We start from the raw sequence: 18164 nt of genomic DNA, 5'->3' as shown, positions 1-18164 counted from the left end.
TTTGAACTCCCCATCCCTTCCCTTCCCCATCATAAACCCGCGCTCGGAAATCGAAACAAGGATAAACCACACAGACTCACGCAAAACGATACCTCAAAAAGCCCTTCTAAGACTTCTCCTTATCCCCCGCTTTCGTCACCACACTCTTCCCGCTCTTAACACTCTTCCCACTCTTCATACTCTTCAAGCTCTTCTTACTCGCACTACGCTTCAACTTCGCCTTGAGTTTACTCCACTTCTCCCTCAGACCGCCGTCTTCATCCTCGTCCACATCTTTCGGCCTTTCAACACTATCAAAGCTACCACGCGGATACTCGAGCTCGCTGCCAATGTCCACGCTATCGTTGTTTCGGGCGTGTTGCTGGTGCGATTTACGTGGTGTCTGTTTGGACGGGGTATGCATGCCAGAGCCAGAGGTAGGCATGTCTTTGTGCCGACCGAGCAGCATGAATTGGAGGGTTTGCCAGGCGGGCATGTTGGCTATGGGACTGTCTTTTTCGTTGGCTTGGATGTCGGCGTTCTTCCAGGGGCAATGTTCGCGGTGGGACTCTAGGAGATTAAGGCGTAGGCTCTCGATCGGCACTTCTAGTTTCTTGCTCATTTCCGTGAGGCGCGTGGCAGATGACAACCATAGACCCAGGCGCTGGAAACAGTGGTTGCATACTGCGAGGGAGATGCGGGATTCAGACACGCCGGTCCAGCCGAAGAGGGCGAAGACGAAGGCTACGGTGTCGCTGGGGGAGAGCGGGGGTTGGGTGCCGGTGGATGTGAAGAAGGAGGAGGGGATGCGGGAGAGGACTTGTTGGATGGGTGGGGAGGGGTAGGTGATGTGTTCGAGGAGGGGGAGGTCGGCGGATATGGCTTTGAGAAAGCGGTATCGGTCGAGGAGTTCTGCTGAGCTCTTGGTGCGTGATGCGATGGGGATGTGGTAGATGTCTTCTGTTCGGGTTGTTAGTTCTGTTACCGCTGCTACTGTGCGTATCCTCATACCTTGACACCCTCGCTTCCTCCACAGGCAGTCGTCTGAATGTCCCTCTACGATGAGATCCTTGTATCGCTCTATCAGAGCGTCGTCGATATCGAAAGCCAGATCCTCGCTCATCTCTAGATCCTTTCCGTTCGCATCTTTCCGCTTCGGTCTAAGCTTGACCGCGACGCGGTTCTCGCATCCACCCTTGCAGGCTACTGTGTTCCAGATATCGCAACTCCAGCCCCGCTTCGCCCACTCGACCTCGTTGATCGCATCTGGCTTGGTTGTCCACTTTCTCACGTCTGCAAACGTCTTCAGTCGCTCGAGGAAGTGTTCCTGGCTGTATGGTTGGAAGTTGGGTGCTTTGCGCGGTGTCGAGGCTTTTGGCGTGACTACCGTCTTGCCTACGACCTTGATTGTCTTTTCCCTCCGCGGCGTCATAAGCTGTTCCTTGAGCTGTCGTATGCGCTCCTGCCCTTCCGATATGCCTCTCTGGCGCTCCATGCTCAGGTTTGCGCTGCGCGGGCGCTTGTTCGGATGCTCAGGGCTGTCCGGTTCCGAAAGCGCGGAGAGGGACGTGGTCGATGCATTTGATTCTTGGAGGGTGCTCGCGAGTGAAGTCGTCGAGTTGCTTGCGGTCAGGTTATCCAGGAGCTTGTGGAACTTGCGCTTCGTGGTCGCAAGCGCAGGCTGCTGCTCTGTCGAAGTCATGGTGCCGGAGTGAAAAAGTTCGCGATGATTCGGGTGGAAAGGCGGATCGTTCGGGTGTGATTATTGGGATGCGCGCGTCGTAGAGTCGTGTGTCGATCTTTGTTTACGTCCACTCGGGTCGAATGCCAGGTCCGTCTATTCACTCAGCATCGATCGGTCGCAGTAGAAAAGATATGATACAAGCTGCACTTCGCGAGACAAGACCGCAATCTCGAATGTCTGTGCACTAACAGCAGTTGAAAGCCGTTGATGAGAGTGTTGTTGCCATGGCGGCGACCCGATTCCCCATGCAGTAACCTCCGCCCGCAGCGCCAAGGCCAGCGTTAGCGGGCTGCGTCGCGTCAACCCACCTCCGTGCAGAACCCCCACCAAAGCGACAAGGAGGGGCTGAAGATTGTTAGTGTTAGCGTTCAATGCCCACCCAAATTGCGCCATCAAGATTCTTCCTGCTCGCACTCGTCATCCTGGCTATCTCACTTGTCAATCCATCGCTGTTCTCTCGCAGTGTCGCTCGTCTTTCCCAATTGAAACACCACTTCTACCCGTCCGCCGCACTTCATACCTCACAGCACGTATACACGACCTCGAATCGAAGCATACACACCATGGCCTACGAAAAGGAACTGGAGATCGCTCTCCTCGCCGTGCAACGCGCTTCCATCCTCACAAAGTCCGTCTACTCGAGCCACTCCAAAGGCACGCTCTCCAAGAGCGACTCCTCGCCCGTCACAATCGGCGACTTCGGCGCACAAGCCCTAATCATCGCATCGATAAAGCACGCCTTCCCCGAAGACGAAGTCGTCGGCGAAGAAGACGCCAATGACCTCCGCAACAACGACTCGCTCCGCGACCTCGTCTGGGACCTCGTACAAGCCGCGAAGCTCTCCGACAGCAGCGCAGAAGAGAAGATCGGCGGACCCATCAAGAGCGCAGACGCCATGCTCGCAGCACTCGACCAAGGAAACAGCGAGGGCGGAAACAAAGGCCGGATCTGGGCTCTCGATCCCATCGACGGCACAAAAGGGTTCCTGCGCGGTGGACAATACGCCGTTTGTCTTGGTCTCCTCGTCGACGGCGTCCCCACCGTCGGCGTAATCGGGTGCCCCAACCTGCCTGTCGACGACCAAGCGCCCCTCACCACAACCACCGGACAAGACGCCGACGACAAAGAAGGCAAGGGCGTGCTCTTCGGCGCCGTCAAGGGACAAGGTGCTACAAGCCGCCCCCTCAGCGCCGGCGCCCTCACAGCCGCAAACCCCATACAAATGAAACCCCTCTCCGACGTCACCCAAGCCACCTTCTGCGAATCCGTAGAAGCAGGCCACTCCTCGCAAGGCGACAACGCCGCCATCGCATCCAAACTGGGCATCACCAAACCCTCCGTACGCATGGATTCGCAAGCAAAGTACTGTTCCATCGCGCGTGGAGCCGGCGATCTGTACCTCAGACTACCGGTGAGCAAGACGTACCAAGAGAAGATTTGGGATCATGCGGCGGGTGTTGTGCTCGTGCAGGAGGCGGGTGGTGAGGTTAGCGATGCGTATGGTAAGCCGCTTAACTTTGGTCTGGGCAGGACGCTTAGGGAGAATAAGGGTGTTGTTGCTGCGCCTAAGGATGCGTTTAAGCAGGTTATTGAGGTGGTTAAGGAGGTGCTGTTGAGTAAGAAGGAGTAGAGATGTGGTTGTTGAATGATATGATATGATGATTATGCGTACCAAGTTATGCTGTTTTAGTTGTGATGTCCTATGTTTCGCCGTCTTGGAAAGCTTCATGTACGATGCAGTTCGTCATGACGGAGTCAGTATCACGCATTTTGCTCTTGAAACATACTGCAAGTAACACAGTCACAATCAACCACCAATACTCATGAAAACGTTCTAGCAGGAAACCCACGTCCGAACTCTCATTGAACTACCCCAATACTCTAGTGTTAAAAAAGAAAAAGAGAAACGCCACAATGCGGAACCATAAAGATACCCATCAGATATCCCTCCCTTACCATACCATATCAACCTAGCTTACTCCTACTCCAGTTCACTCCAGTTCCAATCCCAATTCGAATATACCAGTAAAATACCCTCCCATTTCCCCACCAGCAAAAGCCCTAGTAAAGCGTAACTAAAATTCCCTATTTTCGAACCGTATTTCCTTCCCGTTGGGTATCACCTGCTTTAGATCCTCCATTCGTTACTTGCTCCGTAGAGACAAGTTTGTTTCCTTAGCCTTTGTTTACTCCGTAAAAGTGCAATTTGGTATTTTCCTTTCTCCGTGTGGATGATGTTGGAGATGACGTTGGTGTTGTGTTGTTGAAGTGAGCGATGCGTTGCTTTCGCGTGTTGAGATAAGACTGCCGAAGTTGTTGAGTGGCGACTCATGCTGTGAGTGTAGTCGTGGGTGTGAGAATACCGCCGGCCAGAGTATCATCGCCGCTCTCATCGACAAAGGTGCTTTCGGCACCGGTGTCGAGCTCGTCGGTATCTATGTCCGCCTCCGCACCTGTGTCGTTGACTTCCTCAGTCTGTTCCTCCTCATTGTCATGCTGAACGTGTTCGGCCTCCACGTCTACCGGTAGATGCAGTATATGAGCGCTCATGCCGGGCACAGGAGTGAGATGCATTTGTGCCAGTCCTTGTTGAAGTGCTTCAACCTCCTCATTCACATCTTCAGTCATCTCGACGTTGTTCTCTTCATCGTCAGAATGGTCGTAGGCAGCGTGGTACGGCGAAGGCCCCGACGCACTGATGGTGGTCAAGTTTGCGGGTTCCTCCATGACGCCGAATTCCGTTGTCACAGTTATAGAGTCCGGACTCGGGATGGGTAGCTCGGGTGCATATAAGGAGGAGGGGCCATCCATGGTCGGATTGACAGTGCTCTCATCATAGACTGTTGTGAAGAACTCGAACATCTGTCCAGCCAGCTCATCTGCTTGCCCGCGCTCTTCCTTGTCTTTCCTCTGCTTGGCGATGGCACGGAGTTGTTCCTCTTTCTTTTGTTTGATCTCCGCGTCAAGCCGGCACTTGGCACGAACGTTGGGTTTGTGTGTGCATGTCGGGCAGTGGTAGTTGACAGTGCAGAATGTGCACGTGCAAGTTGGATTCGATGACGCGCATTGCTAATGGTATGTTAGTGATCTGTGATTCTCATAAATAAATAGGGAACTTACATCGCAAACAAGAACTGCACACTCCGAGCACTCCTTGAGAATTGCTGGACACTGTGGTCGGACATCTCCTGCGGGTCTCGGGTACTGGCAAAAGTATGCACCACAACCACTCCACTGAACGGGATGGCGCGGATTGCACGGTAGGGGAAGAGGATTTGTGACAGGGTGATTGATTGGAACGCGTTGCGAATTCGGTGGCCAAGCACTGGTGGGTCGACCGCGCACGCCAGACACGCTGAAGGAACGCGGACGCCCTGAGCTAATGGGGACGAACGATAGCGAGGTGGCAAGTTGGAAAGGCTCGGGATTTGAAATAGAATTGAAGGACGTTGTAGTCGACATGTCGATTGACGAGTGTTGGGGAGCAACCATGATCTGCGACTGGGACATGGGTGTCTCGGAGGATTCAGACTCATTGTCACCTGTGGAGTAGAAGTCTAGATGCGATGACGATGCTGTAGGTGTGCGTTCAGGATCCGGTGTACTGGCCCTATTTGGGTTGAACTCAGGTATGACGAGGCGTTGTGGCGGCTCGTTGTGTGACCTCACATGGTCCCGCTCCGTATGTAGGTCCCGATAGCCACACTTGCGGACCTTGAGTGCCCTGAAATCATGCTCCTTGCAAATCGGATTCTTGCAAGCCCTACATGACACTTTCCACCGGAAGCTTCGATAGCAGTCGTTGCACAGCCCTCTCGGACATGTTTGTTGTTGTAGGTCAAGCGAATCCTGCTTCAAGTACGACAGGATATCAACGTCCTCCCCAAGCACATATTCGTACAGGCCGTTGTTCTTCAACTCCCGGACGTAGTCCACGGGTCGAAGTGTGTTGCTGAAATCCGGATCCTCATACTCCTTTGTGCGAGGTAAAGGCGCTGCGCGTATCTTATCCGCTCCTCGGCCACCCAGTCCAGTACCCAGAACAGCAATACCGCCACCGCCAGAGAAGATGGGCTCAAGACAGCACCAATGCATGTTCAATTTTGGTGGCTCGCGGTTCGCAGGTGGTACAGGCATACCGTTGTTCCCGTCTTCGGAATCAGAGTCGTCATCATCCTGTGCACCCTCGTTCATGAGGTTCGGTGATCGGCTCGCACCTGGGGCCCACCAGAAGCGGTTTTGGTCGGCCTTTTCCTCTTGACTCCGGTCTTCCAGTGGTCCAGAAGACCCTGACGCATGTCCAAGTGTGCCGCCTAATGTGCTGCTGTTGCCAAAGGCCAGGTTCGCGAAGTGCCGTGTCTTGACTCGTTTCCTCGGTATCGGCCTGTTGAAGGCGCAGCTCGCACAGAGCGTCTTCCTGCAGCCCATGCAGTGCATGCGGACACTGCACGACTCGCATCGCTCCAGAATAGGATCGTTGCATTGGGCGCATTTGACCTCTTCAACAAAGGCAGTGTGGCTCCTCCGTTCGTGCACTGGGACATGTTTGCCTTCTCCGGCGGAGTTCCCGTCTTCGGGACCGAGTGGCTCGCCATCTTCTCCTGTCTCGGCAATCTCCCACAGTCTGCCATCGTGTTCGCCCAGCTTTGTCGTACCTTCTACCGGGCCAATGCGGTTGCTCGATCGCCATAACCGGTCAAAGGGTACCCAGACTTCCATGTTCTGGGGTCCTGCTCTTCCAGCGTGATAGTCCTTCCTCCGGTTGCACCTGCCGCCCGGTGTCGGACACCACGCTGTATCTGTCCATATTCCTAACTGATGGCATATCTCGATGAGCTGGTGTGTAGGGTCGGAATCGGAGTCTCGCCGGATGAGGGAGGAGGGCAGATAGGGCCGCCGGCGGTGGTGTCGACAGCGGTAGGTGTATAGGCTCTTCAGAGCGAGGTCCTTCTTTATCCAGGGTGCGTCCTTGAGTGTGTAGGGTTCGAGGAAGGGCACGATGTGGTACTTGATGGAGACGTTCTTGCAGCCGCGTACGGACAGATGCTGGAGGGTGTCCTTGCGCGGGCCAACCACGTCGCCAATGAGCGAGACGCCAGCCACAGCCGTATTGCAGAGGTCCAGGCTAGTCAATCGTGACCCGTTTGGCAATATGGTCTGTATGAGGAGGGCGTTCAGCGAGTAGGCCTTGGACTGGCGTTCCCGGTTCTCAGGCGTCTCGTTGCCGGGCGAGCCCACTGCGACGGCGGGCTGGGGCAGGCGGAAGGAGAGCGTCTTCCATGCGAGGGGGTACTGCTGCAGGAAGTGGCGCAAGTGCCGTGATGTGTGGTAGAGTTCGAGGAGGGTGACGGTGGAGATCTGGGCGAGCAGCGACTCCAGGACGGGCGGGTACGAGGTGATGATGGACTCGAACAGGCTGAGGGCGGGTCCTGGTGCGGCGGCGTGGCTCACTGCTATCGTCTCGGTGTGCGTCGTCGCGGCTTTGTCGCCATGGCGGGTGGTGCAGGCCCCGAAGTCGCCGTGGCCGCCGTGGAGTATCGTGCTCATGCTGCGTGGGTGGTGGGTGACGGTGACGGTGTCTACACAATCACGCCCGGGGAGGAGAGAGCAGCGACATGCACGGGTGGAGCGCGTTGAGTCGTGTCGCGCAAGCGAAGATGGTCGTGTGAGATGGCTTGGCCAGCCGTCGGTCGCAGGCCAGGGTTCTTAGGCCAAGATGAAGGCGATCCGTTTGCCGTCGCCGGGCGATCTTTGTGCCTCACCGATAGCCAGGTGCGACTAGCAGTACCATCCTCACTGTTACTCGGCTCACGCTGCCGGCGACCACCTCAAAGACGCGAAACTTGACGTGCCAAGCTGAGACTTTGATAGATATGCATTCGGCCCTCCTCACCCTCACGCCGGCGCCAACCAGCCTATCAGCCAGCGGCACATTGCAGTCCCTCCCTCAGCCTTGCCGCGACAGCCCTCTGCCAGCTCAACACGGTGCATCACCTGGCGACACTAGTGCGCGTTGCTTTTGCCTGTTGGCAGACACGACACTCCAATTCCATTCGCCTGTGCGCGTCCATAATCACATCATCCGCGCTTGCTGTGCGACTGCTACTGAAACCCCTTTACCCCGCTGCTCTGTGCCAATTCGCCACCCTCAGCATATCATGGCAGGAGAAACAACACCAAACTAAAAATATTACATAGGCTACGCTAAGAGGATATCAAACAAAGTACGCCAGGTAGGCCCTTGAGCGAAAAGTTATTGGCCATACGCTCGTGCCCACAACATATTCCAACAAAAACAAAGACAAAACGCCGCAGGGACCTTTTGCGCTACTGAGTGCATACGCAGGGCAGCATGCGAAGAGCAAAGAGCAGCAAAGTTGTGTCCCTGTCCTGAGAACACATCATCTGCAGACTAAATATCCCAAGTACCAAAATCAAAACACCCAATTGCCCTGCGTATCCCGATCCTCAAGCCCATCAAACAGGACAATATCCCACTGATCCTCATCCTCACCAGCCGGCGGCCACAGCGAGTTATCAATGAATGAAAACACTGGAAGATGCTGTCCCGTAGCCGTAGCATTCATCAACTTGCCCGCATCAGAATCAATATCGAAAACCGGGCGTATGGGCAGCCTCATAAACTCCAATTCCACTGTCCCGAAGAAAGGTATCGTATGGCGGACTTTACCACTAGGCTGTTTGCTCGGGTCCAGTGAGGAGAGGATCTTCTTGAGTACTATAGCGCTGCGTGCTGCGATTCTTTCGCGTGGGCTGGCGCTGGCGAGTTTTTCCATTTCGCCGATGAGACGACATATCATAGCGAAGTCTGTTCCTTTGGTCTTCTTTACTTCGACTTTGTCTTTTGTGCCTAGCTCGATGACGATGTCGAGGGTGAGGGTGACGGCGGCGATGAAGACTGAAAGCTCGGCGAATCGACAACAGGCTTGCGTGATGCTTGCGTTGCGGAGCGCGAACCATCTCATCAAGATGTTGCGGCAGGCCTGTAACGCGGTGACCTTGGAATACTCGTATCGGTTATCGAGATGTGCTCTGAGTAGGTAAGGCAGGTGGATGAATAGCTTCATCTCAAAGTGCCAGACTTGCACCATCAGTCGCTCCAGTGTAGCGAAAGACTCTGGCGACCTTGCTGTTGACGGTATATTTGGTACTTCCCAGAAGTCCTTGGGCATCTCCTTCATGGAAAATTCCAGCTGTTCGTCCAAAGCCAGCGCTGCCGAATATGCCTGTGGCGAGACATCGCGATCAAGCTCCGCCACTTGTCTTGTCAGGTAGTTGAGTTTCGACCGATGAACCAGATGTGGGCTGGCGTCTGCTGGAAGTGGATAGTCGTCCGCGCCGAACGGGAGGCGGAGATGTAGTCCTAGATACCGATCAATGTCAACGAAGTGGCGCCATATCGACTTGGCGTTCGAAATCGCTGGAATCGGGGGGTTAGAGTCGTCCTGCGCAATGATGCGCTGAAATCCCATGAGATGTGCCAGGCTGAGACCGCGCCGCACAACAAGCCATGACTGCCGTAACGAAGCACTGTTTAGATGGTAGAGAGCTAGGAGCAAAAGCACCTCCAGTCCATGCAGCGTCATCATCTGCTCGTCCGAGGAGGTTACCAACGATGTCACCGTCGATACATAGTTTTGCATCGTCACCTCCATGTTCCAGATGCTCGAGAGGCGCGAATGGTCGAAATCGGGTGGGAGCGAGTTGATACAGATGGCCAGATGCAGTAATGTGCGAGCGATGATGATAGGCCGCTCTTGTGCCACAGCCTGCATACACAGAGCGTACGACTGCAAGTCGTTGTTAACATATATCTCTTTCGACGCCCGGTAGATGCCTTCTAAGATCATCCACCCGTTAGACGATTCGAAAATGATATCTGCATCGTGCTGTGATGGCAACAAGGCGGCTAGGGTTCGGTGATTGTTGTCGTAGTCTGAGGGCTGCCCCTTGCTATCTGACTTGTTGACCAAAGTACGAAGAGAGGGCGCTGAAGTCCATGTTTGCGCCCCAAGCTGACAACGTTAGTGTGGGCGGTAGGACGAATAGACTCGACTTACGATCCCATCGGCCAGTGAGGAGGTGCTATACGCATCGCTTCGCAGTTCCGATACATCCGGTTTGATGTCTTTCTCGGTAGAGCCTGAGGCAGTGAGGGCAGGGCTGTGCGGCACAGTAGTGGCGGCGCCTGCGGTGGCATTTTTACGACACACAAATCTTTCAAAGAGTTGTTCCAGTTTGCATAGCCTTTCTTGGATGTGGTTTGAGCATGGATTCCCGTCATCTATCCGTTCCGTTCCGGTGTTGTCCATGATGGCGGAAGAGTTGAGGGTAGTTTGGCTGGCATTCCCGTGAACTTTGCGCTTCTTGCCTGTAGCATCCTTAGTAAGTAGTCCAGATAATGTGTAAACGGATCCTAGTCTTACACTCCCAGCATGCCCGGCGTAGACTTCTCGAAGGCCGTTTCTTAGAAGTGTTACTCGCGTTACTCAATGATTCCATCATAGTCTTGGCGATAACAAACGATGAAGATGGTATGAATTACGGAGATCTGGTATTCCTGTCACAGGCCTATACCTGATAGGGGCGGCCATGTTACTTTCATAGTGGGGTGAAGGTGTTGCGATGGCAATGCTGATGTGGAGCTGACGCTGTCGGACCGCCGGCCGGGTTTCGTCCGCAACGGATGCCGAGAATTCCTCTACTTTAGTAAGTCATACAACTCCGGCGCTTGGTAACGGCAAGGGAGGCTCGCCCGAGGATATGGCCACCTTAATAAGCGCATCTCTGAACGGGTACGGTAGAACATACTCGTGTTTGATGCTTTTAGTGTGCTCTTATCCGCAGTCCTCAATTCCATAGGTACTTTGGTGTTGAGAAATTCGCAATTTTGGATTATCGACATGTCGGCTCCAGGGATGCTCCGACGGATGATTGCACAACGCGACCAGTGCTTATGCGGCCTATCTCCGCCGTGTTCGAACGCACTTAGAAAAGCCACGCGCATTGTTGACAAAGTCTGGAAAACTTGCCTCTCGGATACGGATATCCTATTACCAACATGTCGCTCAAGATCGTAGTTTCTGGTGTCACCGGTCGCATTGGCGCGCATGTGCTGCACCATGCGCTACAAAACCCGCTCGTATCGAGGGTCATCGCAATATCACGGCGGCCCCCACCCGGGATAGGAATGCACGCTAAGCTGGAGGTAGTGTTGCTTGAGGACTTTACAAAATACCCCGACGATGTGCTTGCGAAACTATCCGGGGCAGACGGATGCATCTGGTACCGAGGCACCTGCGTCATACTCCCCAACAACTGCTGACGTTCAAGGTGTATGACAACAACGGCTGGTGATCCCATGTTAGAGCTAGAGTATCCCAAGGCGTTTGCTGAGGCGTTTGCATCGACCATGCCTGTCGACTCAAAGCGCTTTCGGTATTTGCACTTGTCAGGCGGTATGGTGGAACGCGATCAAGAGAAGTCATTATGGATGAAAGGCTCGATGCGCAAGATCAAGGTAGGCGTTTACTGTTCTTTTGTGATACCATGTGCGTAAATCGGAGTTAGAATGATCCGGGGCAAGCTGCCAAACGTGCTGACTCTCCGTAGGGCCGTGGGGAAGTTCAAATGCTTGAATTCGCCAAGATGAATGAAAACTGGAGAACGGTCATAGCTCGGCCAGGCATGGTTGTACAAAGAGGTAGTATTGTTGGTGAGGCTTCCATGATGATGGCTGGCTCTTCTGGCTCCTTCATCCGATTTGATGAGCTTGCGCTTGCACTCGTGGATGCGGTCGTACATGGCAGTGAGGAGCTGTTGCTACCTTCTATGCTCGTACAACGGGGCCAACAATTGGCAAGGGAGGCCACCGAGTGACCTGTTCAGTCAGAAACGAGGACGGTTATGGAGGTGGAGATATGTTGGATTCCATTTGATCCATGAATTGAAAGCGAAGGCCGGCGCCAAACTACCGCTTAATCTCCTACCCGCAGAATGTCTCCGCATTTGATCACTGTCAATACCGGGAAGGTTCCGCGTGTGCGCGTGACGATCGAGATCATCTATGTTCAACCGCTATCTGCTGGTATTCCCAAACTCCGACGCAACGTAACGCAGAGTGAGACCTTTCAGGCGTACATATCATCGTAGTCTTCTTCGTCGTCATCCGCAGGCGGTGGCGGCGGTTGTTTCTTCTTCAATAGTTCTTTGCGGTCAAGAGGGCATGTGGAGTTCAGCTTGAGCCAAGGTCCTATGCAGTCCAGGTCGAAGCGATGATCGTCGTGACAGGGCAGCTGGACTACGAGTGGGTACTTATCTATGCAGTTACCATCAGCCAAGCTCTTGAGCTCTGCGTTGGGTCTTTGAGACGTGCGACGTACCTTCAAGGAATGGGTTCACGCAAATTGGGCAGGTGTCAGAAGGCTTCAGCGCTTTCTTTGGCACCCGCTCCAATTCATCCAGGAAGCTGTTTGGAACTCCCTTCAGTTCTGTGGGCGGGTCGTCGGCATTCTCGCGGAGCATCTCGATCATACTCGCTAACAGATCCCCGTGTTCGTTGCTCTCGTCCGCCGGTCGTCCGCGCATGGTCTCGAAAGCATTGGCAAGCAAGCGGAAGGCCGCCGCCATGTTTTCGGGCTGCGGTAAAGCATTGGCATTTGTGTGCGCGCTGGGATCCGACGTGTCCACGAGTTCAAGCTGCGAGAAGAAGGTCGAGAGGTCTGGTCGGCGCGAGGGCTGCTGCGACTTGTCATCTTCGGTGGAGATGTTGTGTTCGACTGTCTGGGTCAGCTGTTGTGTTGCGCACACAGTCGCTCCTGCCTACCTTCGTAGCCCGACATGGTGGCGGTATTCCAGATGTCGCAAGTCCAGATTAGGGTTTGTGGTTTGGGCGGCTGTCCTTGCCAGCTGAAATTATGAAGCTACGCGGAGTAGACGCGTCACAGCAGCAGCCTGAGACCCTGCAGTCTGGAAGGTGCGACCCCTCAGTTGTGGCGCAGGTGGCGCTCATCAGCCACATCATGACCCACACTGCATGACAATTCCACCCTCCGCTGTGGCTGATCCATCCCAAGTCTGCTCGCCATCGGCTTTCACTTTGGCCGCCGTCATTCTGCGACTGTCACATCGACGTGTGGCGCAGCCCAAGCCGCCACCCTCATTGGCGCTCGCCCAGTCCGAAGACAAGCTAACACTAGGGGAAGCTTGTCCATGTGGTGTGCGATTCTTGCGACACGCGACACTGACGCGTTCGTTCGTAGTAACTAGTGAGGCCGCGTCTGTCGTTCAAGGTTAATGTGCTGTGTGGAGGAGTTCCCTGTCAGCGCTGTCCCCAGTCTAGCGACGCTACAGGCACCTTGCACCACCTGCGCGAGGTTGGGCGCTGCATGCATATCTTGTCGATATCTGGGGAAACAAGCAACTGATGCCCAGGTACAGATCTCGGCAAAGATGCGACTCCATTGGAAACCGCTGGCGTGCACTCGAAGCAAATAATTGGGGCCTTGTGGAGCCGGTGATCCAGATCATGCACAGCCTCCTAGTGTCCGCAACCAAGTCGTCACGCACACTTTTCCCTGACAGACAACACAACATGCCGTAAAGGGGCGCAGCCATCGCAGCGGCAACTGATAGAGTCAGATACAAGAGGCAAAGCAGCCTCTGTGACACACTCGAGGTCTGACGCTTCACATTGCCAGTAGCAGTCTTACAGTGCACAACACTCACCGCTTGGACCATCGCCGCCAACGACTACCACTTCACTACTTCGGTCTACATCTAAATTTCTACCTCCGCTCAATGTCGCTGCTCGTCATGTCCACAGATCCACCTTCTACTTTTGAGCGATTGTCGCCCTCTTGGATACGCCGTCCCATGTCTCGAAGATCGACATCACCGCAAAAAGAGTCGCGGCCTACAACATCAAACGGCCTACTTGCACCAGAACCAGCGTCAACATTCAGCAATAGCGATGGCACACGATCACCACGCTCAAGTTCATCTAGCCGCCGCGGATCAATAATAGAGTTTGTTACCAGATTCCGCTCTTCATCCAACGCCAGTGTCGCAAGCAACAAATCGCAAGACCCAACAGACTTCAGTGAAATCGAGAACTGGTTCTACGGATTCCGAAGATACAACCAAATAGTCAGCACCACCACATCACCAAACAAAGCCGACCAACCGCAAGACCTCTCGAAACCTTTCAAGAAGTTGACGAAGAAGTGCGGGGGTCAATTTCTGCACGGGCTACCAGAAGCCGTCTTCGACTTCTCACTCCTCTGGTGTCCCGCCGGCCACCTAACCAGAAAAGACAACAACGAACCATCCTGGAGCTGGACCGCCTACGACGGCCCCGTAAACTTCCCTTTCGACCCAACAACCTGCCCCGATGTGTACAAACTGCCACGCAGCGAGGGCGAGTGGTTCCAATCCGAGATCTTACACTTCCACGTCGGTCCTGAGTCGGCGCAATACACTGTCCGACGGGAAAAAGAAAACTCCCTGCGCATCAAATACCCGCCTTATTTCCACGCGCCGCGCGGCTCAGACCACACCAACGAGTCCAACACCCTGCGCTTTACGGCAGCGACTATTAGTGCGGATGCGTTTACCGCTGAGCCCAACACGTATGAAGGCAACGAAACCCCCTCCTCCCAACTTATCAACTCAGACGGCAAAACCTGCGGCGCAATCATGGACTACGAATCTGAGCTCTCGAAGCCCTCTTCCACCGGCCCTTTCGAGTTCGTGCTGCTGTCCAGGAACCTGTGGCGCGAACCGAATCCCGATAATAGCAAGCCGGGGTCGAATACTATGCATCCTACTGGCACGCCGATCTGGAATGGACAGCGTTTTATATGGGATGAGAGGGTTGTGGATCATGATGAGTGTTTTGAGATGGGGCCGTGGAAGATGCTGAATGTTATGCTCATTAAGTGGGTGGGTGACTATGCGGAAAGGGTGGCGGTTGCGAGGATACATGAGGATGAGTGGAAGAAGCATAGTCCGAGTAAGCAGGATATTGTGCTGTGCTGAGATGAGATGTTTTCGACTTTTGGTCATGATTAGAGCGATGAGATGGGTATGATGGTAGATATGCCGTTCGATTATGCTATTTTGAGCATATGGGTAGCCGAATACGACCAGTGTTTACACGTCAGACCTGATTTCCATGGAAGTGTTTGCTGACTACAGAAGCTATCTCATGATCTCATTTCATGCCGCTACATGAATGTAGGAGTCTAGCAGTCAGATACCCTTGGTACTCGAGACTCGGAGACTCCACGTAGCCTCCACGACTACTCATGAGCCTCCCTCGAGAAAAGCTAACGTCATCGCATACCTCAAGCCTTCTCCAGCTTCTCCCTTTCCAGCTTCTTCTTTTCCCACTTCGCCACCTCCTCATCAATACACTTGAAGCTCCAATTCTGGTAGAAAGGCGGGTACAGGAAAGGCCTCAAGTCGAATCGGTTATCATCTGGCGAATATGCCTCGGCATGGTAGGAAGGCGTCATTGTCGTCATCTTGTGGCGGTTGATGGCATAGTAGTGGAAGAACCGCTTGACCTTGACTGCGACCTCGGCGGGGGTATACTTGTCGGACCATTCGTGTGCTAGGCGAACCCAGGTTCCGTATGGACCAAGTTTAAGCTCTTTGCGGCATTTGCCAAAGACTCCGAGTTCTGCGTAGGTCATGCCCATATCGACCTCGTCGCTCTGGACATAGTCTTCTGTGAGTGGTTCGAGTTCGGCCGTTGGGGTTGCGTCGATGAATTCGCCCAAGATGGGTAGTTCGAAGTCCTTTTCCGCCCAACCAATAAACCTCTTGAGGTCCGTCTTCGAAATACTTCCAATGGGGTTGAGATCGGCGCTGCTACAGTCGTACTTGGTGAGATACCCGCGCAGACACTCGTCGACGTTTCCTGAGGCAAGGACCAGAAGGCTACCCCCTTTGGGTCTACCTCGAGTAGTTGGTAGCATTCTGCAGAGTTAGAGGAACGAAGTCAGTATATGTCTCACGTGCACTTCGTACAGTCAGAACTTACTGGGCGAAGTAGTACGCTTGCACCAGACGCGTCCTGGACAGGTCAGTATCGTTCTTGTCGCCTTCAATGGAGTTTGCGAGCCCATAAAGAGACGTTGCACCATGCTGTAGGCTCCAACCTGGCTTCTCAAGGAAGGGCCAGATCTTCACTGTCCGCATGTCTTCGGCGATTTGGTTCTAACCTTGATGGAACTTACCTCGCTTGAATATTCTGCAAAGCCAAGTTCTCAGCAGGTGAGCCACCATGAGCCCTGAATCGTGGCGTAAAGCCCGTAGCCTTCGTCAAACCTAAAGATGAGTGTAAGAAATCAGTATCTGTCTCACATACAGTTCGTACATGGATATTACTAACCGTTCTTCGTATTAAAAAAAATGTCGTCGATGTCGGCTTCGACATGGTAGCATCCAATGTCTTCGGCTAACCTCTTGGCACGGCTCCTGGTCTCTTTGCTTGATTGCTGAGACATACCCATGTATACGGTATGAAGAATGCCGTTGCATATTTGCTTTGGGCTTGTAGGTACCCAGTCTTCGCCGTGATAAGGGCCTACGATGCGGCGGACATCCTTGAGAACTTGCTTGTTGCCGTCCTGCACAGCCTTGTACACGAGGCGGCACATGGAGAATACCAGAGTTGCGGTGGCGCAGCTATCGATCCCTCCGCTGAGGGGCAGCATGAAGCCAGCCTGACCGGATCGACGGAGGTAGTCCCAAAGCCAGCATGCAGGTCCTAGAGCGATCTCCTCTTCGGGTCGATGGTAGCGGAGCGGCTGTACTGGAGTGGGGCGGATGTTGGGATTAAAGTCTCCGTCAGACGACAGGCGGAAATCCGCCCTGAAGCGCTCATATCGAGGAGCTGATGCAGCTTGTCGGCCCCTCGACGGACTCGTCCGGAAGCTCCAAATTTCCTCCAAGTCGATGGTGGCGTGACAGACTTCGATATCATTCAGGGAGAATTGAGAAACCTGCGCGAGCATAGAACCATTGACCAATACCATGCTGGAACCATCGTAGTACTGCAAAGATGGACGTATAAAGTCAGCATATGTCTCACATGCCTTTCGCAAAGTCAGGACTCACCAATCGGTCACCATCACATCCTCTCTGGTTAGAATACTGCGGAGGTAGAGGTACGAAGTCAGTATATGTCTCACATGTACTTCGTACAGCCATAACTCACGAGATAAGCCCCACCGCTCTTACCAGTGGCATTTCTGTGGGTAGAGACATGATGTCAGCATATGTCTCACACATACTTCGTACAGTCAGAACTTACCTGATCAAGTCGAGACGTGTATCCAGCTTACGCAATTCATCTCACATGATAAGTTAGCATGATTTCCTTGCTTTGTACATGGGGAACTTACGATGAGAACCTGACGAATTGATGATGATGTCGACGCCCGCTAAGCTCAAATCTATATGCGGCGCCCGAGGCGTGAACAGCTCTTCGCAGGTCTCGTAGCCTATTGAGCAGTCGAGGGCAGACACGATGGCGTCCCCAATCGGGACGAAAGCTGAATCTTGCAGAGAGCGTGCAGTAGCGGGAAGCTCATGTAGTGCGTACTGCTCGACGCGTTGGGGTCCAGACCAGGGAATGAAGTATCGCCCTTCTCGATAATTTCCAGCCATCGCGAGGCTCATCTTGGGTCGAATCAACAATATCTTGCCATCAAGTACTACGATCCTTGCGTTGTAAAGATTTCCTGAATGCCTAACTGGCATGCCAACATCGTACATGATGCCATCGAGTTCGCGGTCAACAAGCAGGGAGTTTAGCATTTGCCAACTGTGCGTGACTGTGTCTTGTTCAAGAAAGTGGTCGAGACACCCATATCCAGGAATTGACAGTTCCGGCGTGGTGACATAGCGTGATCCATTTTCTTGGGCGACCTTGATGGCTTCCTTGATGCGATTCAGGTTCCCCTCCCAATCCTGAAAAAGTGTAAGCAGTGTACATCGCACAGTATACAGAGAATCTCACAAGAGCCCAATTATTCAAATTAGATGTAGAAACTGTGACAAGCCTTCCCATGTTGAGTAACTTGAACGTTCCGGTTGTGGTGGGGTGTAGGTTGGTTGAAGTCGACTTGATGGAGTGAGAGTAGAAAGCGAGAAGAAAGTAAGACCTCGAGATTAAGACCCAACGCTGAAGTTGACTAACGGGGTTGATTCTCTAGTCTGGTGATTTGAAATTTACAAGAGGTGGATGTATAGTACCAGGTTTCAGTTGAGTCCTAGTTGGTGGCGGACTGTGCCCAGGTGGGTCCGCCAAGGCGTTAGAAGACTACTTCGAATCAGGCAAGCGCGCCCAGGGCTGGCACCAGCCCACTGATAGCCAATCTATGGTTGCACTTCATTCAGGTACCAGGA

General features: G+C 53.7%; 7 protein-coding genes across 7 annotated transcripts; 2 read left to right on the top strand and 5 right to left on the bottom strand.

Annotated features, from left to right (window-relative positions):
- Positions 1 to 106: 106 nt before the first annotated feature.
- Positions 107 to 1681, bottom strand: J4E92_009115 (uncharacterized protein; the record flags this gene model as incomplete). Its single annotated transcript, XM_051500464.1, has 1 exon — positions 107 to 1681. One exon carries the CDS (start codon positions 1679 to 1681, stop codon positions 107 to 109), a length of 1575 nt encoding a protein of 524 aa, XP_051349290.1.
- A 413-nt stretch (positions 1682 to 2094) lies between these two features.
- Positions 2095 to 3354, top strand: J4E92_009114 (uncharacterized protein; the record flags this gene model as incomplete). Its single annotated transcript, XM_051500463.1, has 1 exon — positions 2095 to 3354. One exon carries the CDS (start codon positions 2095 to 2097, stop codon positions 3352 to 3354), a length of 1260 nt encoding a protein of 419 aa, XP_051349289.1.
- Positions 3355 to 4052: 698 nt separating this feature from the next.
- Positions 4053 to 7271, bottom strand: J4E92_009113 (uncharacterized protein; the record flags this gene model as incomplete). Its single annotated transcript, XM_051500462.1, has 3 exons — positions 4053 to 4793; positions 4845 to 4888; positions 5096 to 7271. The coding sequence occupies 3 exons, from the start codon at positions 7269 to 7271 to the stop codon at positions 4053 to 4055; spliced, it is 2961 nt and encodes a 986-aa protein (XP_051349288.1).
- Positions 7272 to 8158: 887 nt separating this feature from the next.
- J4E92_009112 (uncharacterized protein) lies at positions 8159 to 10057 on the bottom strand (the record flags this gene model as incomplete). The annotated part of the gene is made up of 2 exons (XM_051500461.1): positions 8159 to 9760; positions 9806 to 10057. 2 exons carry the CDS (start codon positions 10055 to 10057, stop codon positions 8159 to 8161), a joined length of 1854 nt encoding a protein of 617 aa, XP_051349287.1.
- Positions 10058 to 11875: 1818 nt separating this feature from the next.
- Positions 11876 to 12586, bottom strand: J4E92_009111 (uncharacterized protein; the record flags this gene model as incomplete). The annotated part of the gene is made up of 3 exons (XM_051500460.1): positions 11876 to 12096; positions 12128 to 12523; positions 12571 to 12586. The coding sequence occupies 3 exons, from the start codon at positions 12584 to 12586 to the stop codon at positions 11876 to 11878; spliced, it is 633 nt and encodes a 210-aa protein (XP_051349286.1).
- Positions 12587 to 13619: 1033 nt separating this feature from the next.
- Positions 13620 to 14783, top strand: J4E92_009110 (uncharacterized protein; the record flags this gene model as incomplete). The annotated part of the gene is made up of 1 exon (XM_051500459.1): positions 13620 to 14783. One exon carries the CDS (start codon positions 13620 to 13622, stop codon positions 14781 to 14783), a length of 1164 nt encoding a protein of 387 aa, XP_051349285.1.
- A 308-nt stretch (positions 14784 to 15091) lies between these two features.
- Positions 15092 to 17826, bottom strand: J4E92_009109 (uncharacterized protein; the record flags this gene model as incomplete). The annotated part of the gene is made up of 5 exons (XM_051500458.1): positions 15092 to 15708; positions 16144 to 16790; positions 17068 to 17107; positions 17159 to 17726; positions 17776 to 17826. 5 exons carry the CDS (start codon positions 17824 to 17826, stop codon positions 15092 to 15094), a joined length of 1923 nt encoding a protein of 640 aa, XP_051349284.1.
- Between the last annotated feature and the right edge of the window lie 338 nt (positions 17827 to 18164).

The sequence above is a fragment of the Alternaria infectoria genome (genome assembly GCF_024043175.1).
Source record: "Alternaria infectoria strain BMP 0036 chromosome Unknown scaffold_21, whole genome shotgun sequence".
NCBI lineage: Eukaryota > Fungi > Ascomycota > Dothideomycetes > Pleosporales > Pleosporaceae > Alternaria > Alternaria infectoria.
The sequence above is the reverse complement of the archived record's forward strand: the minus strand, read 5'-3'. Positions and strand labels throughout refer to the sequence as shown.